At 37.0% G+C, this 24516-nt stretch overlaps 1 protein-coding gene across 1 annotated transcript in view; it reads left to right on the top strand.

The window, feature by feature from the left end:
- The first annotated feature begins 1874 nt into the window (after nucleotides 1-1874).
- LOC132397552 (uncharacterized) overlaps nucleotides 1875-24516 on the top strand; it is a 40878-nt gene continuing 18236 nt past the window's right edge. The window contains exons 1-11 of the mRNA XM_059976375.1: nucleotides 1875-2205; nucleotides 3524-3844; nucleotides 4668-4781; nucleotides 6523-6963; nucleotides 7383-7760; nucleotides 8095-8406; nucleotides 9300-9629; nucleotides 12396-12707; nucleotides 13604-13933; nucleotides 16701-17012; nucleotides 17908-18237. Coding sequence (XP_059832358.1) covers nucleotides 1875-2205; nucleotides 3524-3844; nucleotides 4668-4781; nucleotides 6523-6963; nucleotides 7383-7760; nucleotides 8095-8406; nucleotides 9300-9629; nucleotides 12396-12707; nucleotides 13604-13933; nucleotides 16701-17012; nucleotides 17908-18237 — 3511 coding nt within the window. The remainder of the gene's footprint in view (nucleotides 2206-3523; nucleotides 3845-4667; nucleotides 4782-6522; nucleotides 6964-7382; nucleotides 7761-8094; nucleotides 8407-9299; nucleotides 9630-12395; nucleotides 12708-13603; nucleotides 13934-16700; nucleotides 17013-17907; nucleotides 18238-24516) is intronic.

Raw genomic sequence — 24516 nt, 5'->3', positions numbered from 1 at the left:
ATGAATTGATCTGCATAAATTGTATGTAAGGCAGATTTTCTCAGTATACCTTGAAAGATGTGACAATAATAAAGAAATTTACCAATTTGATTGAAGTTGTAATGGTAATCAGAAAGATGGGATCAGATAGTGGCTTTGGGTGCGGCTCTGAAGCGAATGATCAAATATCCCTGTTTAGGGCTACTACAGTTGAAATCCACAGTCAATCCCATGGGTACTTCAGTAAGCAATATTGTCTTGTCATGTTTAAAAAGCTGACGATTAGTCAAAATCAGCAGACTCCAGACTGAAGAGTTAAAGGAAATTTGGAAAGCAAGCTAAGCAGCTTGCAAAATTGAAACACGGGGCCCTGAGGTCCCCACTCCCTACCATCCCGCTGGCTAATGTACAGACACTGGAAAATAAAATTGAAGACCTCGAGCAAGGTTGCAGTATCTGCGCGCTTTGCTTCAAAGCAACATCTCTCCCCCAAACACCGAACACAGAGCTGCAGCCATTTTTAACAGATATTTCTTACTGTATAGTATTTCTTACTTCACTGTACAGCTGCTGCAAAACAAGAAGTTCATGACATATATCAGTGGTATTAAGCCTGATTCTCGTATAAAGTAACTTGTAGGATACTGTGGAGGGCTGCTGAAAGTCAACTGTGTGGAGTGGCTTTGGAATTGCACGTAGACCAGCCCAGGAAAAGATGTCAGTTTTCTCCCAAAGAGCACATTGGAGAATACAGCCTAGTGTTAGAAATACTAAGCCTTGTTCTCACTAGCTTCCAGATTATTAACAACATTTCTGTTCCACAGTTGCTGTGTCAGATTTGAGACTGGGTCTCTAAATTATTAGTTTGGACCTCTTAATTACTCATCCAGTAATTTAGACTTCTGTACTACTGTAACATGCAGTCATTTCTGAAGCTGTTGAGTTACTTCTTCCTTGACCACCAGAGTGTACCTTTAAGTAGCTAGGAAACACAAAACCAGTACACTGGCCTCCATCTCAGGCCATAATTGTTCAACAGTGCTCAGTGCAGATCTTTGTGCTCCAGTTGTAAATCAGCCACGTTAGTGTCGTGCATTTGTTGTTGGGGAAATCATCGAACTCAGTGTTGTGCATTGAGATCAAAGCATCCATCTGCAGCCACTAATGCATTTTTATCCTAAATTGATTAAAAGTGCAATTTATTCTTTGCATAAAATCAAAATACAGTTCTGTGGTGCTGTGAAAATACAGCTCTATGCAATCCTTTTTAAGGTAATTGCCCCCTAACTTCCCGTGAGTAAGCACCTCAACCGTTTCCATTTGATGACTCATTTACAGTGTGGCACATCAGTGAGTTAGGGATGTGTTTTACATTTAACCATTCTGTGACAATGCTTTGGAACCACGTTTGGAAATAATACAGTGCCAATCCATTTAAATGAAAGATTTTAATGAAAGAGTAGCTTTTAGGATGTCCCAGAGCACTTTACAATTAAGGAAGTACCTTTTAAAGAGTATACACTGTTATTAACATCTGAGACACAACCTATTACTTAACCTTTACTAAGCTGAGATGTTAGTAATGTTGACTAAAGTTTATGTTCAAGGTAGTGCCCAGGGACTTATTTAATATTGATGATATTTTGTATCTTTGTATTATGTTGCTGAAGGTTTAGCACCTCATCTGAAATTTGTGATTTCAAACAATACAGCATCCACTTCAATGCACAAATCAATCTGTAATCCTGGAGTTGGACAACCTACTGACTTGTGGGATTGCTAGAGAAAAAAGCCATAACTTACACTATAACTTGAATCTGCTTAATTTCTACTTGCAATATGTGTTTGAAGATAAATTTGCCTCATTTTTCTGTTTGCGTTTAGAAACTTTGGATATGAACATTTTTAGAAGTCCAAAGAATGTATTTTTGAATACGGACATTACCTTGGAATGTAAAGTTACTGATTTTGGATCGCCTGTTCTTGACCTATCAAACGTGGGTGTTCAATGGTTGTATGGATCCCAAAGGAAAGAAATCTACTCCTCTAAAGCAGGTGCAGCTGCCTCTAAACGATCTGGAGCCAAAATATCTACAACTGAATTACAGAAAGGAGATGCTTCACTTTATCTTCCAAATATCCAATTAAGTGAAGCAGGAGAATACACCTGTGTTGTGCTTGTCACTCCTGACAAAGTGGAAAAGAGCTCACGAGTTGTGATTTTGGGTAAGAGACTTCTAAAACATTACCTGGTGTGAACAGAGAACAGCACAGCACAGGAACAAGCCATTCAGCCCATGATGTTGTACAGAACTAATTAAACTAGTAATTAGCTAGTAGAACTAATTAAACTAGTAATTAGCTAGTAAGTTAAGTAATCTCTTCTGCCTACACAATGTCATCACTCAACTCTCTACACATTCATGTGCCTATCTAAGAGCTTTGTAAATGCATCTGTTACATCGGCCTCTGCTACCACCTCTGGCAGTGCATTGCATTCCACTGCTCTATGTGTTTTTTTAAAAAAAGAAAACCTACCACTCACATCATCTTTGAACTTGCCCCCTCTCACCTTTGGTATTTTGACCCTGGATAAGATACTGGCTCTCTATTCTATCTTTGCTACTCATAATCTTATAAATTTCCATCAGGTTTTCCCTCACCTTGACACTCCAGGGAAAGCAACCCTAATTCATTTGAATGGTTTTAATCCGAAACGTTAACTGTCTGAAAGATGCTGCCCGACCAAGCTGTTCGTGTATTGCTCCAAATTTGTCCATCCTATCCTTGTAGCACATGCTTTTTTCCTGAGGCAACATCCCACTTCTGTACCCTCTTCAAACCCTCTACTCTATTCCTATTATGGGGACAACCAGGACTGGAAGCAGTGCTCTGGATGTGGCATCAGCAGTGTTTTATAAAGATGCAAAGTAACTTATCAACCCTTGACCTCAATGCCTCAACTAATAAAGACAAGTGGGCCATGTACTTCCCTACCACCATGTCAATGTGTGCTGTTTTCAGGGACTATGACCTTGGGTCACAGAATCCCTCTGTAGATCAATTTATTAAAGATTTTGCCATTAAAAGTGTGATATCCCTTCATATTTGAATTCCCAAGTTGTAACACAAACTACTTAGTTATATTAAACTCTGTCTGCCATTTCTCTGCCCATATCTATAACTGATCTATATCCTGCCATATCCTTTGGCAATTGTCTACTTTCTCCATAATGCATACAATCTCAGCAGAATTACCAATGCACTTCTCCACTGTCTGTTAATTTATTATTTGGAGACTCTGGATCAGAGGGAATAACTAATTAAAATCTCTCACATGGAACTGCATTGAATGTTGAGCAAGTGAATTATCTTTCAGGAGTAATAGTAAAGGGAAGTCTTGTGATTTGGAACAATAATTGAAGGAAGGAAGTGGTACATTTTGTTTATTTTAACATAGCAATAGCTTAGACTTGGTTTTAGATATTTATGATAATGCACTTCATCCGATCTAACTTAAGGTTGGATTTGCTTTTTAATACAGCTAAGCCAAAGGTGCTTCTATCCACACAACACATTACCATTCTGAATGGTACAGAGAAATCTGTCTGGTGTGATGCTACGGAATTTTATCCTCAGAATCATGAAATCTTCTGGGAAAAGGTAATCAGAGGGAAAGCTGAGAGATTGGAAAGACATGTCTGCACTGGAGCTGCGGTTTCTAATAATGATGGAACGTTTAATGTTTCCAGTAATATTAGAATTGTACCAACTCTGAATGATGATGGTAATATATACAAGTGTACAATGAGACATCAGTCCCTTCCAGACGAACTTTCACAGGAGGTGAAACTCACAGTTGAAGGTATGTTCCATACTTTGAATAAGTTGGGGATACTTTGTAGCAATATTTGTAACAATGTTTTTTTTAAATGTTTGACTCTCATTCCACTGATTTAAATCAATGTTCATTGTTTGTTATTTCACCCCAGAAAGATATTGGCTGAGAATTTGAGTCATGCCTGAAAATAAACAGTAGGCTGGCACATTTTGGATTTGTACAGAGACTCTTGGTGACTGGCTGTTAGTTACTTGCTCATTAACTCATTTTACTATTTGTGCCAATGAAACTGCTGATTCTTTCCATGCCATGAGTAATTAATTTTTACCTTCATCGTATCATTTCATTTTCTGTACTCTGCTGAGTACCTTTCCTGTACTTGATTTGGTTAAGTAAGAAGGGCCCTGCCGTTCTGCCTCTGTCTTCATCCTGTGGGTTAGATATTCTTTTAATATGTCCCAAAAATAATTGAGACAAGTTTGGAGGCATTGTTCTGGCCTTCTGTCACCACCCTTACCCAGGGCTAGTTTTTTATCTTTTTGAATATTTGACAGCATAACTTACAACTGATATCATGTGCAAATAAGTTGAGTCAATAGTTGGGATACTAGTAACTCTGAGCCCATCACTTATTCCAGATTACATGAAAAATAACAAAACTACAGAATGGAATTCCCACACCATGACTTAAAGTGAAAATATGTTGCACAATTATGGTTTCAATTTCTTGAAAAACTTTTACAGGGCTTATGAATGGTGACTTATAATTTGCAAAACTCATATGTCTCAAGTTGGTGAAGTTTATTCGTGTGTCTAAGTGCTCATATTGTCATTTTGGTTTTCTAAGTTTCAGAGCCTGAATCAACTTCAACAGCAGCAGTGGTTATTTCTGCACTTCTAGGAGGATTTGGGTTACTGTTTGCTGCAGGACTCCCTGCTTATTTGTGGATATTTCTAAAAGGTAATATGAAGACAGTGAAATCCTTTTGGTGTGTTGCAGATTGTGCATTGAGTCATAGAAGATGCAACAAAGAAACTGGCCATTTGGCTCCGTGTGTCCGTGCCAGCTATCAAGCACTCGTTACAAAATCCCGTTATTTTCCCCAGTTTCTCACTAGCTCCCCCGAGGTTCTACCATTCACCTACACTTGGGGAAATTCAGAGTTTTCATTAACCTTTTGGCCTACATATGTTTTTTTAAATTTGATGATGGGGAAGGAAACAAAAGCACCTGGAGTAAATTCCTGCATAACGGGCAGTCTGGAAACTCCACACAAGTAGTGCCAGAGGTCAGCATTGAACCTGGGTTGCTGGCTGTGAATTTGCACTGCTGTTCTGATCCTTTGACTGCTTCTTGTATCTCTTCCCCGACCTGGGAAGTGATGATCTTTTTGCTTTGATTAGAACTGGGCTGCAGTAATTGTACTCCCCCATTGGTGTTCAACAGAAAACCTTGCTTGGAGTTGCTCCATTGAAAGGAATTTGATACTCCAGGCAGAACCTCCATTTTATTTTGATGTTTTTATAATTATATTTCCCTTCAAACATATTTGAATTGGAAATTGATGAACAATTCATTCTTATGATGTAATAAATTACATCATTCAATTTTCAAAGTTACTTTTGGATAATGTAGATTAATTTCCCCAGTAAGATTCTTCCCTAGAAAACTAGTTGAATGTCCTCCAGGGCACTGTTTTAATAGCACAATGTGGGACCCCACTAAATATGGCCCATTTCATGGGTTCTGATCCTGTTTTGGTCACTTCATTTGCTTAATTGCCCTTGACATGAAATGAGCATTAAGCAACACACACAAAACACTGGAGGAACTCAACAGGATAGGCAGCATCTATAGAAAAGTAAACAGTCAATGTCTCAGCCCAAAACCCTTCTTCAGGATTGATGAAGGGTCTCGGCTCGCAACATCGCATGTTTACCTTTTTCCATGGATCTTCCAGGATTTTGTGTTTGTTGCTTGTATTTCCAGTATCTGCAGATTTTCTCTTGTTTGTGACATACTTTATCTGCAGAGGGATTTGAGGGGGGGAGTAGAGAAAAAATATGTTCACATGTTTAGAAATAAACTGTGCTAAGTGATGACTTTTCTAGGTTTTTACTACCTAGATCTTTTAAGAACCTGCTCTAAAGTTCACCAATAGAAGCAATTAACAGAAATCTGAAATCAGAAGTTATATTTATCAATACACATTGAACTGATTGCTTATCTGACTGTACATTGATCTGAGTGTATATCTGACTGTACATTGATCTGATTGTATATTTAACTGTACATGCATGTATACTAAACAATCATGTGTACAATTTTAATGTTAGGGCAACATCCTCCCACATTGCCCCTCTTTATTGCTTGTATATTGTGAAGGAGATACAACATAAAGATTTTTACTCTCTTGGAAATAAGAAGTGAAATAAATAAATAGCCGTCCAGTGTTTTGGAATAAGCAAATAGTGACATTTTTAAAAATAACCCTAATTCCACTGGATACAATTTTAATTGGTTTCACTATTTTGGACAGTAATATGCTGAATAAAAATGGTACAGACTAAAGGACATTCTGACCTTGTCTGTTACACTAATTGTCTTATTTCTGTAATTCCAGAAAGGCCATAAAAACTGAGGATGCAAGAAAGCACATTTACATTGTTAAGTGTTAATTACTTATTTTTGTTTTGACCAGTTGCTCCAAAAGTTACTGGATGCAGTGAACATCAAGTTTTGAAACATCTTGAAGAAAAAGTAGTCACTTGGATGGTTAACTCATTTCGGCCTCGTGAGGTTACAGTTGTGATCTACGCAAAGAGGAAGCAGGAGGATAAACATCAGCTTCTGAAGTGGAGTGATAAGGATTGGAATGAGAACTGCAGTCAGCATGTATCAACAAATGGACAAGATTATAATGTAATGGGAATCCTTATGCAGCCAGATGTTGAAGATGCATCCTTTAAGCCACAGATTTCTGAATTCACAACTAACACACTTAAGATTTCCAGTGTAGAAGTCAGTGTCAGAATATATCCAGATATTTCTCAGGATGATGGGGCTGAGTTAAGTATCGAAGTTCAACATCGAGCACTTAAAGAACCTATAACTAGGACACTGACGCTAGATGTTATAGGAGGTAAATTTCAAACATTTTCTTTAATTATTAATTGCTGTCTTTTCGGCTCCATTTTGAATGTCTTTCATTAACATATATGGTATTTGGCATTGATGTAGATACACAAAATTCAGGAGGAACTCCGCAGGCCAGGCAGCAACTATGGTGAAGAGTACTGAAGGGTCACGGCCCAAAATATCAGCTGTTCACTGCCCGTCATAGATGTTGCCTGACCTGCTGAGCTTCTCCAGCATTTTGCATGTTTTGCTCAAGATTTCCAGCACCAGTAGAATCCCTTATGTCAATGATGTGGATAGTTATGTTAAATACAGCTCTTCATCAGGTGGACTCAGTCATTAAACATTTAAAACAATTCAATATTTATCTCTCTCTTTGCATTTCAGTTTGTGTGATTTATTTTTCATTTTCTCTTTTCTAAGTGCCACCTAAGGTTTTAAACATTTTGAAGCCACGTCTCATCAAGGACAAGGAACCTGCGGCTTTGTCTTGTTCAATCAGTGGATTTAAACCAAGGCCATTAAATATTATATGGCAACAAAAGAGAAAGAATGCAGATTTGGAAGAACTTGTCCAGATGCAGCTGGACAACACGACAACCATGCATGATAACAAGATGAATTTGAAGGGAAATCATTACATCAGTGAAGTGGAGCATGAAGACAAAACTTACAGCATTGCTAGTGTATTAGTTATTGTGCCAGATATACAGCAAGACCAGAGCTCGCAGTACTTCTGTAGCATACTGCACCACTCCACTAATGACAAGCAAGAGAAAGCAATAACCCTAAGCATTACAGGTATACTGTTATCTAAGCCTTGAAATGAGAAAGGATCCAGATTGCTTATTTGATTTGGAGGCTCCTCTGGTGAATGCATTGTCTTGATACCATATTTCTCTTATTGTTACAAGGTAGTAATAATGTTACGAGGGAAAAGATTTGAGATCATTTAAGAATATAACAAGCTAAATCAATAGGGTAGGATTGCACTGAAATTAATAAATTTAATAATTATTTTTATGTCTTTTTCCCAAGTTTTCAAAGCTGTAAGTAATTACATATGGGAAGCACAATATCTAATCCTCCAATTTTGAAAATCTGCTAATGTTTAAAACCTTGTTTTCTCTTCCAGCTTCTCCAAAACTGGGCACTATAAAGTGTGATGTAGCAAAACCAATTGCAAAAGAGCCCGTGAACTTAAGCTGTCAAATAAGTTCATTTTTCCCCAGAGATATCACTGTTAAATGGCTCAAAGATGGCTCAGAAATTCAACAAAATTCTGTAGTTAATAAAGCAGAAACTGGACAGGATGAACTCTATCAGCTGACAGCTAATGTGAAGATTGTTCTCACCATTGCTGACGCTAGGACAAAATACACATGCCAAGTCATACATGAGAGCTTATCAAAGCCAAAAGAGACTCATTGGGTAGCTGGTGAAGTGAGTAAGTAACAGGTTTTTAACTAAAGCAAGATCACTTTTTGTTTCTGAAATTGTTTTTTTCTACAATCAATTTGAAATTTATAAAAGATGGCCGTCTAATGTTAACTGCTGGTACTGGGACATACCCTTGTAATGTTTTGGCATCCGTTTACTAAGACAGAAAGCCAACTGTTGCAAAGCCTACAGGCTAATTGTATTACTGCAAAGGAGAGTGAACATGGTTGATTTGATTGAACAGAGATTTCCTTAGAAAATGAAAGAAATTAAATGAAATTAAATTGCTGTACTATTCTATGTTCTACAAAATGGGTGAATTCATTGATTTGTAGGCAAAGAAGTAAAAGTTAATGCATAGATATAGTTCAGAGGAAAAAGTATAAAATTTTAAATTGCTATTGATTGTAAAAACTATAAACTATTTGATCAAAACTAGCCGCCATATGACTATACTTATCAAGGGTGTTTGACAGTTTTCACAATATTGAAAGGATATAGGATAGTTTAAAGAACTCTCCTGAATGATTCTATTTTTAATTAAAATGTTAGCATTTTATAAAAGGCAGATTCAAATAACCAGCACTCCTAACTAATAAAGGAAATAAAAACAATGTAAAATGGCTGCCCTGATGATGAAAGCTAATTGCTTAACAACAGGATAATGAGCAATCACCAACAGCTGAGAACCCACAAGAAAGCAGTGAGATCCAATCATTAGAAATAAAATAATAATCCAAATCAGGAAAGACATGGCAATTGTTTTTTTTTACATTGCTTTTAATAGTTTTCAGTCTTGAAGTACTTACTAAGAAATGCCTGTCAATTTTGGTTTAAATTGTAATCTTCTCTAAATTGCATATTTAGTTTAACTTATTTTTCTTCCTTTTTTATGTCTAGTTTCATTGCCAAAGATCTTGGAAATTAAGGCAGATCCACCTTCCCCTGAAATAGGAAAGTCTTTAACACTTTCCTGCACGGCTTATGAATTTTATCCAGAAGGAAATCAGATATTCTGGTTCAAAGATTTCAGTAAAGTTCAAAATCCATCAAAAGTAGGAATAGTCACCGAAGCAAGTAAAGAGGATTCCAGTGGTTTGTACTCACGATCATCCCAGTGGACATTTACACCAACGACTGCAGATCATGGGAAAGAGTTCAAAATGCAATTCCTTCACTCTGAAACTTCAAGCAAGCCTGTGACATCGAGTTACCGTCTGCAGTTAAGAGGTGAATACCATTCTAACCAAGTCTGTGATCACATTGTACCCTGAGAAGCAGTCTAAGCCATTTGTCCTCTCATGGCTGCTTTTCTATTCAGTGAGATCATGCCAGGCTTTGTTTTATTTATTGCAGTGTCATATCCCTGTTTTGGCCCCACAGACTTTATTTTCCAATATCTTTCAATTTTTGCCTTGAAGGTTGTGGGTTCATAGCTTCCTCACAGCTCTGACTGACAATATCTTTTTCTCATATCCAAACTGTAAGACACTGATATCTTGTCCTCGCTATATCAACCAGTTGAAACATCAATTGCACATTAATCCCTGTCCAGACAGATAAGAGTTTTGTACATTTCAATGAGATCGACTCTCCTTATTCTGATAAGACCCCAGTACATCATTTGCTGCTATCCAACAGAGCGTAGCATCTTGGCCACAGTTACATATACTGAGTGCCTCGAACGGGCATATCAATGAGAATACACTATGATGCCCTCAGTGCACAGATGGGGTGCAGAGGAAGCCACGGAGACAGTGTGCAGAATCGGCCTCTGATGTCCGGCACTGAAAAGTGCTGGATCAAGTGAGGTCACTAACCAGTGCAATGGTGCAGGGCTTGGGTGTAGCCCATTGCTGGGGAGTAATAGAGGCTGGTAATGTTACAGATTTTCAGGAATAAAAGGAATAGGACGCAATGTTCCCTCTAATTTGTAATAACCATTGTGCGCAGAAATCTTGTGCTGTGCTGTCTTTTTGCACTGGGACAACAGTACTGAATTTTTAAGTGGAAGTAAACCTGAAGCTGTTCTAAGGATAATAAACTACCAAGTTTTGTTTGTTATTTCTTGTTTAAAACAAATAACATAATTCACATCAGTGAGTCAGAAACGAGAAAAGGGAATGTGATTATGTACGATGGAGAAATATACTTAACGAGGTAGAGGGTGACAATAATTTGTGTGCAGTTAAAATTCCTTTGTACGCTAGTAGCATATGCTTGCCTTGGAGGGTTCTTTGCTGGAATATATGGTTAATAACAAAGCAGTGTGGCACAAATACGCCCGATGTCACTGAGGAAATCTCTCAATCATTGTGCTATGGATTTCTCTTAGCTGGTGCTTTCTGCTGCAGAACAGCAGTTAAACGAGGGGGGTGATGAGATTGGATGACAAATTCTAGGTGGGAAATGTGTAATTTTTAACTGGCACAGTTGGTCAGATGATTAGAACAATACTTTTACTGGAGGAGTTTTCAATATCATAAAGAGTTGAAAGTATTGTGTAAAATCTTGGGGCCAGTTAGCATGCAAATAAGTAATTATGGTACTGGACATGTTTTACTTGAAATCCATTATTGGGTCAAAGTCGAATATTATTATATACGAGACAAGTATTAGTATTTGGAATAGTGAATTTCAGCTGTTGTATACAAGCTGCCAGTCCATTTCAACACTCTGTTATTCTGTTGCCTTCATTTCTTGGGTGCCCATAACCAATAAATTTCAACGCAGTTCTTTACACGTGTTATGATCCCAGCCCCCTCCTTTGTGAGAATCGCAAGAGCACCCGTTGAAGTGGGGGGGGGTGTCAGTAGACCCTGTCGGAGAGAGAGAGATAGAGAGAGAGAGAGAGAGACGTGCCAAATTGCAGGTACCACCAGCGATACAGAATAAAGACAACAGCGACTATTGTCTCATGGAGACCACGTGAAAAGCCCTTGGGCAAGGTGGGCTGGTTGAGAGAGAGATTGCATCATCACAACCTGATTGACACCTGCGACCCCGTGAGGAAGTATAAAGGAGAGTCTCAGGGGGACAGCCCCTCAGACGCATCAAGAAGACACGAGAGTGTTCCCGCAGCAGCGGGAAGCCATTCTGAAGGAAGCCACGTGCGTTAGATTCCGGGATTGGAATCTGTGGCTGGAATCACAGAAAACCGCTTTAACTAACATCGGGGAGAGGAAACCAACGCTCCCCCGATTTCACGGAAGATTCATCGAGACTCGGCAAGTTCTTTCTCTTCTCCCCTCAATCTCTCTCTCTCGGTCGCCCCACATGAAACCCAGCGATTTTCAAAGGGCTGAGGCCTGCAGCCTTCTGAGTGACTTTTATATTTCCAACGGACAATCTATTACCCCCTAGACAACCGTAGAGCTCACTTAATAATGATGATTATTAATATACCCGCGCTTTAGATTGAGTGTTGACAATGTGCCCTATCTGAATGTATGTATTAATCCTACTTTTGTGTCCGTTTACGAATAAAACGTTTGAAAATAGTGACATCAGACTTCAACAGACCTCTCTATCTTTGCTGGTAAGTTATCCAGTTACGGGAATTCGTAACACATGATAAAATACACACACAGAGCAAAATACAGACCAGAACTCGTAGTACTTATGTAGCATACTGCACCACTCCACTAACGACAAGCAAGAGAAAGCAGTAACCCTGGATCCGAAAAAGGATCCAGATTGCTTATTTGATTTGGAGGCTCCTCTGGTGAATGCATTGTCTTGATACTATATTTCTCTTATTGTTACAAGGTAGTAATAATGTTACAAGGGAAATGATTTGAGATAATTTAGGAATATAGCAAGCTAAATCAATAGGGTAGGATTACACTGATTTAATTTAATAAACATTTAATAATTATTTTTATGTCTTTTTCCAAAGTTATCAAAGCTATAAATAATTACATATGGAAAGCGCACTATCTAATTCCCCACTTTTAAAAATCTGCTAATGTTTAAAACCTTTTTTTTCTCTTCCAGCTCCTCCAAAACTGGGCACTATAAAGTGTAACACAGCAAAACCAATTGCAAAAGAGCCCGTGAACTTAAGCTGTCAAATAAGTTCATTTTTCCCCAGAGATATCACTGTTAAATGGCTCAAAGATGGCTCAGAAATTCAACAAAATTCTGTAGTTAATAAAGCAGAAACTGGACAGGATGAACTCTATCAGCTGACAGCTAATGTGAAGATTGTTCTCACCATTGCTGACGCTAGGACAAAATACACATGCCAAGTCACACATGAGAGCTTATCAAAGCCAAAAGAGACTCATTGGGTAGCTGGTGAAGTGAGTAAGTAACAGGTTTTTAACTAAAGCATGATCACTTTTTGCTTCTGAAATTGTTTTTTTCTACAATCAATTTGAAATTCATAAAAGATGGCCGTCTAATGATAACTGTTGGTACTGGGACATACCCTTGTAATACTTTGGCATCCGTTTACTAAGACAGAAAGCCAACTGTTGCAAAGCCTACAGGCTAATTGTATTATTGCAAAGGAAAGTGAACATGGTTGATTTGATTGAACAGAGATTTCCTTAGAAAATGAAAGAAATTAAATGAAATTAAATTGTTGTACTATTCTATGTTCTATAAAATGGGTGAATTCATTGATTAGTAGGCAAAGAAGTAAAAGTTAATGCATAGATATAGTTAAGAGGGAAAAGTATAAAACTTTAAATTGTTATTGATTGTAAAAATTATAAACTATTTGATCAAAACTAGCCGCCATATGACTATACTTATCAAGGGTGTTTGACAGGTTTCACACTATTAAAAGGATATAGGATAGTTTAAAGAACTCTCCTGAATGAATCTATTTTTAATTAAAATATTAGTATTCTAATAAAAGGCAGATTCAAATAACCAGTGCTTCTAACTACTAAGTGAAATAAAAACAATGTAAGATGGCTGCCGTGATGATGAAAGCTAATTGCTTAACAACAGGATAATGAGCAATCACCAACAGCTGAGAACCCACAAGAAAGCAGTGAGATCCAATCATTAGAAATAAAATAATAATCCAAATCAGGAAAGACATGGCAATTGTTTTTTTTTTTACATTGCTTTTAATAGTTTTCAGTCTTGAAGTACTTACTAAGAAATGCCTGTCAGTTTTGGTTTAAATTGTAATCTTCTCTAAATTGCATATTTAGTTTAACTTATTTTTCTTCCTTTTTTATGTCTAGTTTCATTGCCAAAGATCTTGGAAATTAAGGCAGATCCACCTTCCCCTGAAATAGGAAAGTCTTTAACACTTTCCTGCACGGCTTATGAATTTTATCCAGAAGGAAATCAGATATTCTGGTTCAAAGATTTCAGTAAAGTTCAAAATCCATCAAAAGTAGGAATAGTCACCGAAGCAAGTAAAGAGGATTCCAGTGGTTTGTACTCACGATCATCCCAGTGGACATTTACACCAACGACTGCAGATCATGGGAAAGAGTTCAAAATGCAATTCCTTCACTCTGAAACTTCAAGCAAGCCTGTGACATCGAGTTACCGTCTGCAGTTAAGAGGTGAATACCATTCTAACCAAGTCTGTGATCACATTGTACCCTGAGAAGCAGTCTAAGCCATTTGTCCTCTCATGGCTGCTTTTCTATTCAGTGAGATCATGCCAGGCTTTGTTTTATTTATTGCAGTGTCATATCCCTGTTTTGGCCCCACAGACTTTATTTTCCAATATCTTTCAATTTTTGCCTTGAAGGTTGTGGGTTCATAGCTTCCTCACAGCTCTGACTGACAATATCTTTTTCTCATATCCAAACTGTAAGACACTGATATCTTGTCCTCGCTATATCAACCAGTTGAAACATCAATTGCACATTAATCCCTGTCCAGACAGATAAGAGTTTTGTACATTTCAATGAGATCGACTCTCCTTATTCTGATAAGACCCCAGTACATCATTTGCTGCTATCCAACAGAGCGTAGCATCTTGGCCACAGTTACATATACTGAGTGCCTCGAACGGGCATATCAATGAGAATACACTATGATGCCCTCAGTGCACAGATGGGGTGCAGAGGAAGCCACGGAGACAGTGTGCAGAATCGGCCTCTGATGTCCGGCACTGAAAAGTGCTGGATCAAGTGAGGTCACTAACCAGTGCAATGGTGCAGGGCTTGGGTGTAGCCCATTGCTGGGGAGTAATAGAGGCTGGTAATGTTACAGATTTTCAGGAATAAAAGGAATAGGACGCAATGTTCCCTCTAATTTGTAATAACCATTGTGCGCAGAAATCTTGTGCTGTGCTGTCTTTTTGCACTGGGACAACAGTACTGAATTTTTAAGTGGAAGTAAACCTGAAGCTGTTCTAAGGATAATAAACTACCAAGTTTTGTTTGTTATTTCTTGTTTAAAACAAATAACATAATTCACATCAGTGAGTCAGAAACGAGAAAAGGGAATGTGATTATGTACGATGGAGAAATATACTTAACGAGGTAGAGGGTGACAATAATTTGTGTGCAGTTAAAATTCCTTTGTACGCTAGTAGCATATGCTTGCCTTGGAGGGTTCTTTGCTGGAATATATGGTTAATAACAAAGCAGTGTGGCACAAATACGCCCGATGTCACTGAGGAAATCTCTCAATCATTGTGCTATGGATTTCTCTTAGCTGGTGCTTTCTGCTGCAGAACAGCAGTTAAACGAGGGGGGTGATGAGATTGGATGACAAATTCTAGGTGGGAAATGTGTAATTTTTAACTGGCACAGTTGGTCAGATGATTAGAACAATACTTTTACTGGAGGAGTTTTCAATATCATAAAGAGTTGAAAGTATTGTGTAAAATCTTGGGGCCAGTTAGCATGCAAATAAGTAATTATGGTACTGGACATGTTTTACTTGAAATCCATTATTGGGTCAAAGTCGAATATTATTATATACGAGACAAGTATTAGTATTTGGAATAGTGAATTTCAGCTGTTGTATACAAGCTGCCAGTCCATTTCAACACTCTGTTATTCTGTTGCCTTCATTTCTTGGGTGCCCATAACCAATAAATTTCAACGCAGTTCTTTACACGTGTTATGATCCCAGCCCCCTCCTTTGTGAGAATCGCAAGAGCACCCGTTGAAGTGGGGGGGGGGGTGTCAGTAGACCCTGTCGGAGAGAGAGAGATAGAGAGAGAGAGAGAGAGACGTGCCAAATTGCAGGTACCACCAGCGATACAGAATAAAGACAACAGCGACTATTGTCTCATGGAGACCACGTGAAAAGCCCTTGGGCAAGGTGGGCTGGTTGAGAGAGAGATTGCATCATCACAACCTGATTGACACCTGCGACCCCGTGAGGAAGTATAAAGGAGAGTCTCAGGGGGACAGCCCCTCAGACGCATCAAGAAGACACGAGAGTGTTCCCGCAGCAGCGGGAAGCCATTCTGAAGGAAGCCACGTGCGTTAGATTCCGGGATTGGAATTTGTGGCTGGAATCACAGAAAACCGCTTTAACTAACATCGGGGAGAGGAAACCAACGCTCCCCCGATTTCACGGAAGATTCATCGAGACTCGGCAAGTTCTTTCTCTTCTCCCCTCAATCTCTCTCTCTCGGTCGCCCACATGAAACCCAGCGATTTTCAAAGGGCTGAGGCCTGCAGCCTTCTGAGTGACTTTTATATTTCCAACGGACAATCTATTACCCCCTAGACAACCGTAGAGCTCACTTAATAATGATGATTATTAATATACCCGCGCTTTAGATTGAGTGTTGACAATGTGCCCTATCTGAATGTATGTATTAATCCTACTTTTGTGTCCGTTTACGAATAAAACGTTTGAAAATAGTGACATCAGACTTCAACAGACCTCTCTATCTTTGCTGGTAAGTTATCCAGTTACGGGAATTCGTAACACATGATAAAATACACACACAGAGCAAAATACAGACCAGAACTCGTAGTACTTATGTAGCATACTGCACCACTCCACTAACGACAAGCAAGAGAAAGCAGTAACCCTGGATCCGAAAAAGGATCCAGATTGCTTATTTGATTTGGAGGCTCCTCTGGTGAATGCATTGTCTTGATACCATAGTTCTCTTATTGTTACAAGGTAGTAATAATGTTACAAGGGAAATGATTTGAGATAATTTAGGAATATAGCAAGCTAAATCAATAGGGTAGGATTACACTGATTTAATTTAATAAACATTTAATAATTATTTTTATGTCTTTTTCCAAAGTTATCAAAGCTATAAATAATTACATATGGAAAGCGCACTATCTAATTCCCCACTTCTAAAAATCTGCTAATGTTTGAAACCTTTTTTTTCTCTTCCAGCTCCTCCAAAACTGGGCACTATAAAGTGTAACACAGCAAAACCAATTGCAAAAGAGCCCGTGAACTTAAGCTGTCAAATAAGTTCATTTTTCCCCAGAGATATCACTGTTAAATGGCTCAAAGATGGCTCAGATATTCAACAAAATTCTGTAGTTAATAAAGCAGAAACTGGACAGGATGAACTCTATCAGCTGACAGCTAATGTGAAGATTGTTCTCACCATTGCTGACGCTAGGACAAAATACACATGCCAAGTCACACATGAGAGCTTATCAAAGCCAAAAGAGACTCATTGGGTAGCTGGTGAAGTGAGTAAGTAACAGGTTTTTAACTAAAGCATGATCACTTTTTGCTTCTGAAATTGTTTTTTTCTACAATCAATTTGAAATTCATAAAAGATGGCCGTCTAATGATAACTGTTGGTACTGGGACATACCCTTGTAATACTTTGGCATCCGTTTACTAAGACAGAAAGCCAACTGTTGCAAAGCCTACAGGCTAATTGTATTATTGCAAAGGAAAGTGAACATGGTTGATTTGATTGAACAGAGATTTCCTTAGAAAATGAAAGAAATTAAATGAAATTAAATTGTTGTACTATTCTATGTTCTATAAAATGGGTGAATTCATTGATTAGTAGGCAAAGAAGTAAAAGTTAATGCATAGATATAGTTAAGAGGGAAAAGTATAAAACTTTAAATTGTTATTGATTGTAAAAATTATAAACTATTTGATCAAAACTAGCCGCCATATGACTATACTTATCAAGGGTGTTTGACAGGTTTCACACTATTAAAAGGATATAGGATAGTTTAAAGAACTCTCCTGAATGAATCTATTTTTAATTAAAATATTAGTATTCTAATAAAAGGCAGATTCAAATAACCAGTGCTTCTAACTACTAAGTGAAATAAAAACAATGTAAGATGGCTGCCGTGATGATGAAAGCTAATTGCTTAACAACAGGATAATGAGCAATCACCAACAGCTGAGAACCCACAAGAAAGCAGTGAGATCCAATCATTAGAAATAAAATAATAATCCAAATCAGGAAAGACATGGCAATTGTTTTTTTTTTACATTGCTTTTAATAGTTTTCAGTCTTGAAGTACTTACTAAGAAATGCCTGTCAGTTTTGGTTTAAATTGTAATCTTCTCTAAATTGCATATTTAGTTTAACTTATTTTTCTTCCTTTTTTATGTCTAGTTTCATTGCCAAAGATCTTGGAAATTAAGGCAGATCCACCTTCCCCTGAAATAGGAAAGTCTTTAACACTTTCCTGCACGGCTTATGAATTTTATCCAGAAGGAAATCAGATATTCTGGTTCAAAGATTTCAGTAAAGTTCAAAATCCATCAAAAGTAGGAATAGTCACCGAAGCAAGTAAAGAGGATTCCAGTGGTTTGTACTCACGATCATCCCAGTGGACATTTACACCAACGACTGCAGATCATGGGAAAGAGTTCAAAATGCAATTCCTTCACTCTGAAACTTCAAGCAAGCCTGTGACATCGAGTTACCGTCTGCAGTTAAGAGGTGAATACCATTCTAACCAAGTCTGTGATCACATTGTACCCTGAGAAGCAGTCTAAGCCATTTGTCCTCTCATGGCTACTTTTCTATTCAGTGAGATCATGCCAGGCTTTGTTTTATTTATTGCAGTGTCATATCCCTGTTTTGGCCCCACAGACTTTATTTTCCAATATCTTTCAATTTTTGCCTTGAAGGTTGTGGGTTCATAGCTTCCTCACCGCTCTGACTGACAATATCTTTTTCTCATATCCAAACTGTAAGACACTGATATCTTGTCCTCGCTATATCAACCAGTTGAAACATCAATTGCACATTAATCCCTGTCCAGACAGATAAGAGTTTTGTACATTTCAATGAGATCGACTCTCCTTATTCTGATAAGACCCCAGTACATCATTTGCTGCTATCCAACAGAGCGTAGCATCTTGGCCACAGTTACATATACTGAGTGCCTAGAACGGGCATATCAATGAGAATACACTATGATGCCCTCAGTGCACAGATGGGGTGCAGAGGAAGCCACGGAGACAGTGTGCAGAATCGGCCTCTGATGTCCGGCACTGAAAAGTGCTGGATCAAGTGAGGTCACTAACCAGTGCAATGGTGCAGGGCTTGGGTGTAGCCCATTGCTGGGGAGTAATAGAGGCTGGTAATGTTACAGATTTTCAGGAATAAAAGGAATAGGACGCAATGTTCCCTCTAATTTGTAATAACCATTGTGCGCAGAAATCTTGTGCTGTGCTGTCTTTTTGCACTGGGACAACAGTACTGAATTTTTAAGTGGAAGTAAACCTGAAGCTGTTCTAAGGATAATAAACTACCAAGTTTTGTTTGTTATTTCTTGTTTAAAACAAATAACATAATTCACATCAGTGAGTCAGAAACGAGAAAAGGGAATGTGATTATGTACGATGGAGAAATATACTTAACGAGGTAGAGGGTGACAATAATTTGTGTGCAGTTAAAATTCCTTTGTACGCTAGTAGCATATGCTTGCCTTGGAGGGTTCTTTGCTGGAATATATGGTTAATAACAAAGCAGTGTGGCACAAATACGCCCGATGTCACTGAGGAAATCTCTCAATCATTGTGCTATGGATTTCTCTTAGCTGGTGCTTTCTGCTGCAGAACAGCAGTTAAACGAGGGGGGTGATGAGATTGGATGACAAATTCTAGGTGGGAAATGTGTAATTTTTAACTGGCACAGTTGGTCAGATGATTAGAACAATACTTTTACTGGAGGAGTTTTCAATATCATAAAGAGTTGAAAGTATTGTGTAAAATCTTGGGGCCAGTTAGCATGCAAATAAGTAATTATGGTACTGGACATGTTTTACTTGAAATCCATTATTGGGTCAAAGTCGAATATTATTATATACGAGACAAGTATTAGTATTTGGAATAGTGAATTTCAGCTGTTGTATACAAGCTGCCAGTCCATTTCAACACTCTGTTATTCTGTTGCCTTCATTTCTTGGGTGCCCATAACCAATAAATTTCAACGCAGTTCTTTACACGTGTTATGATCCCAGCCCCCTCCTTTGTGAGAATCGCAAGAGCACCCGTTGGGGGGGGGGGGGGGTGTCAGTAGACCCTGTTGGAGAGAGAGAGATAGAGAGAGAGAGAGAGAGAGAGACGTGCCAAATTGCAGGTACCACCAGCGATACAGAATAAAGACAACAGCGACTATTGTCTCATGGAGACCACGTGAAAAGCCCTTGGGCAAGGTGGGCTGGTTGAGAGAGAGATTGCATCATCACAACCTGATTGACACCTGCGACCCCGTGAGGAAGTATAAAGGAGAGTCTCAGGGGGACAGCCCCTCAGACGCATCAAGAAGACACGAGAGTGTTCCCGCAGCAGCGGGAAGCCATTCTGAAGGAAGCCACGTGCGTTAGATTCCGGGATTGGAATCTGTGGCTGGAATCACAGAAAACCGCTTTAACTAACATCGGGGAGAGGAAACCAACGCTCCCCCGAATTCACGGAAGATTCATCGAGACTCGGCAAGTTCTTTCTCTTCTCCCCTCAATCTCTCTCTCTCGGTCGCCCCACATGAAACCCAGCGATTTTCAAAGGGCTGAGGCCTGCAGCCTTCTGAGTGACTTTTATATTTCCAACGGACAATCTATTACCCCCTAGACAACCGTAGAGCTCACTTAATAATGATGATTATTAATATACCCGCGCTTTAGATTGAGTGTTGACAATGTGCCCTATCTGAATGTATGTATTAATCCTACTTTTGTGTCCGTTTACGAATAAAACGTTTGAAAATAGTGACATCAGACTTCAACAGACCTCTCTATCTTTGCTGGTAAGTTATCCAGTTACGGGAATTCGTAACACATGATAAAATACACACACAGAGCAAAATACAGACCAGAACTCGTAGTACTTATGTAGCATACTGCACCACTCCACTAACGACAAGCAAGAGAAAGCAGTAACCCTGGATCCGAAAAAGGATCCAGATTGCTTATTTGATTTGGAGGCTCCTCTGGTGAATGCATTGTCTTGATACCATATTTCTCTTATTGTTACAAGGTAGTAATAATGTTACAAGGGAAATGATTTGAGATAATTTAGGAATATAGCAAGCTAAATCAATAGGGTAGGATTACACTGATTTAATTTAATAAACATTTAATAATTATTTTTATGTCTTTTTCCAAAGTTATCAAAGCTATAAATAATTACATATGGCCCGACAACAGTCTACACTTTTTTATCACTCCTGAAGAAGCGAAGAAATTTGTTGAAGAATATCGATCCTCTAGTGCAACTTGAACTATGAGTTACATTGAAGATTTTTTTTTGGAGAGAGGATGTTATTTCATTTTAAGTTTTAACCCTGGAAGTTGGGTTATAACTTCTTATTTTGAACTATGGGTCTGGGTCTTTTTTTTTACTATTATTATTGCTTATAGATGCTGTTTTAATCTTTATAATATCCTTTTTTTTATATACGTTTGTATTTTGTAATAATGAATTATTTTTTTCAAAATGTCGTTTCTTCTTCCCATAAGTCTTTACTTTTTATAAGCGTTTATTTGTTTGCCTGTATTTAGAAATGGAACAAAGGTTTTGAATTCTTTTTCTTTAGTTTTTTTTTAAATATGTTGTAGTGTCTATTAAATCTTTTTTTTTATATAAAAATATTCTATTTTGATAACTTTTTTTTTACTATATTTTCTCATTAGATTGCTGAATTTATATTCATATTTTGTAATATGGCTTTCTCAAAATGTCGTTTCTTCTTCCCATAAGTCTTGGCTTGTGAAACGTCATCTTTGTATCTGAATATGGAAATTCTTTTTTAAAGGTGTATCACATTTTTAAACTTTAATGTGCATTTTTTTTTTTATTAATGATCTTTCTGGTTTTACTATTTTAGTTTTTTTTTGATTTGTCTGATATGGGTGTGTATGTGTATGTGTATGTATATATATATATATATATATGTAGGTATATATATATATATATATTTTTTTTTTTTGCAACTCTATATTTTAATTGGGGTGTTATATAGTTTTTTCTTAAAAAATTTTCTTATGGAGCTGCCATCTTGAAATGGGGGTAATATTAGTATTAGTTTATGCGCCTGCCGCTTGGCTTTCTTTCAAAGGGTGGGGGGAGGGGGGAGGGATCTTTTTTCATGCTTTTGCTTTTTATTTTTTTGCTTTTAGTTTATGGGCTGACTTTAAATTGTTAATATTGTTGAGGTGTCAGGATCTCCGGTTGCTCCTGAATCAATTTTCCTTCTTCCTAAATTGTGGGTTATGTGTTTTTTTAACCTTTTATGATACACACAATTAATATTGGTATGATGGATAAATCTATTAACTTTATCTCGTGGAATACTAATGGTTTAAATCATCCGATTAAACGTAAAAAAATATTTAAAGTATTCCATAGATTGAACGCTAATATTATTTTTGCACAGGAGACCCACATTAGGAGGGAGGATAATCAACGTTTTTTTAGGTTCTGGAAAGGTCAACAATTTCACTCAAATTGTACCGCTAAAATTAGGGGTGTGTCTATTTTTATAGACGCCTCAATTTCGTTTACACATTATGAAATTATTTCTGATCCACAGGGTAGATTTTTGTTGATAACTGGTTCACTTTTTAATCGGAAAGTTGTTTTAGTTAATATTTATGCTCCAAACTTTGATTGTCCTGAATTTTTTAAACGGTTATTTACTTCTCTTCCTAATTTGAATGAATATATGTTGATTATGGGTGGAGACTTTAATTGTTGTTTGAATCCTTCGATGGATAGATCTAAACCTATTCGAACTCTTCCGAATAGATCAGCTTTACTTATTAATTCTTTTATGGTTGATTCTGGAATTACTGAAATATGGCGGTTTTTGAACCCTAAAGGTAAAGAATTTTCATTCTTTTCACATGTATATCATAGTTATTCTAGAATTGATTACTTTCTTATTGATCATCGTTTATTAACAGATGTTATTGATTGTAAATACGATTCTATTGCTATTTCGGATCATGCGCCTCTGAAGTTATCTATCAAGATTTCGGATTCTTCTATCAATACTAGATCTTGGAGACTTAATGCTACTTTACTTCAAGATCCAGAATTTATTACCTTCATAAAACAACAAATTGACTTATTTTTTTCAACAAACTATAATGAAGAGATTGATAAAGGAATACTTTGGGACTCTTTCAAGGCTTTTATTCGTGGACAAATTATTTCATATTCCGCTGGTAAAAGAAAACAAAGATATTCAGATATAGCTTTATTGGTGGATAAAATTAAAGAAATTGATAAGATTTATTCCGTTACTCCTACCAAAGAACTTTATAAGAAGAGAGTTGAGCTTCAAATGGAACATAGTTTATTATTATCTTCTTCAATTGAGAATCAATTAATTAAGACTAGGGCTCAATTTTATATTCATAGTGATCGAACTGGTAAATTGTTAGCTAATCAATTAAAAGCTATTTCGACTAAGCGACAAATTATTAAAATTCGTAAACAAGACGGTAATTTAACTACTGATTATAAAGAAATCAATAACACTTTTCAAGATTTTTATAAATCTTTATATCAATCAGAATTTGACGGTGACCGGTTTACGATGGATAATTTTTTTAATAATTTGAATATTCCTAAACTGATAGATGAAGATTGTAGCTTGCTTGATGCTCCTATTTCTATGGATGAAATAAGAGAGGCTATCTCATCAATGAATTCAGGGAAAGCTCCTGGTCCTGATGGTTTTATTGTAGAATTTTTTAAAACTTTTTCTTTATTGCTTTCTCCTTGGCTATGTGAAATCTTTAATGATGCGTTTGTTAAGAAGAGATTACCTCAATCGTTTTATGAAGCTACTATCTCTCTAATTCTTAAAAAAGATAAAGATCCTACCTTATGTGCATCTTATCGCCCTATATCATTATTAAATGTAGACTCTAAGATTCTTACAAAAATTTTAGCCATTAGATTAGAAAAGGTATTACCACAGATTATTTCAGAAGATCAAACTGGTTTTATTAGGAATCGATATTCCTTTTTTAATATTAGAAAATTGATTAACATAATTTATACTTCATCACCTACAACCCCAGAATGTGTTATCTCATTAGATGCTGAAAAAGCCTTTGATAGAGTTGAATGGACATATTTATTTAATGCATTGAGAAACTTTAATTTTAGTCCTAATTTTATATCATGGATTAAATTAATATATTATAAACCTGTTGCTTCTGTTCTTACAAATAATTATAGATCCTCTTTTTTTCAATTATCTCGTGGTACGAGACAAGGTTGTCCTTTAAGTCCTTTATTATTTAATATTGCATTAGAACCTTTAGCTATTGCTATTCGTGAGTCTCCTAATATTTTTGGTATTACCCGTAATGAGAAGTTATACAAATTATCGCTTTATGCTGATGATTTGTTGTTATATATTTCTAATCCTAGTAGGTCTATTCCTGCTATTTTATCCTTGTTGGCTCAATTTGGTAGTTTTTCTGGTTATAAGTTAAACTTAGATAAGAGTGAGTTATTCCCTTTAAACCCGCAAACTTTATTGAGTGATAGGATGCCATTTAAAGTTGTTACTGATAACTTTATCTATTTAGGTATAAAAATCACCAAGAAATATAAAGATTTATTTGGACTGAATTTTTTACCTATGCTTCATCAAATTCAGCAACTTACTACTAGATGGTCTCCCTTATTTTTATCATTAGTTGGTCGGATTAATGCTATTAAAATGATGATTTTACCGAAATTTTTATATTTA

The sequence above is a fragment of the Hypanus sabinus genome, chromosome 7 (assembly GCF_030144855.1).
Source record: "Hypanus sabinus isolate sHypSab1 chromosome 7, sHypSab1.hap1, whole genome shotgun sequence".
Lineage (NCBI taxonomy): Eukaryota > Metazoa > Chordata > Chondrichthyes > Myliobatiformes > Dasyatidae > Hypanus > Hypanus sabinus.
Note: the sequence above shows the minus strand (reverse complement) of the source record. Positions and strands in the feature narration are given on the sequence as shown.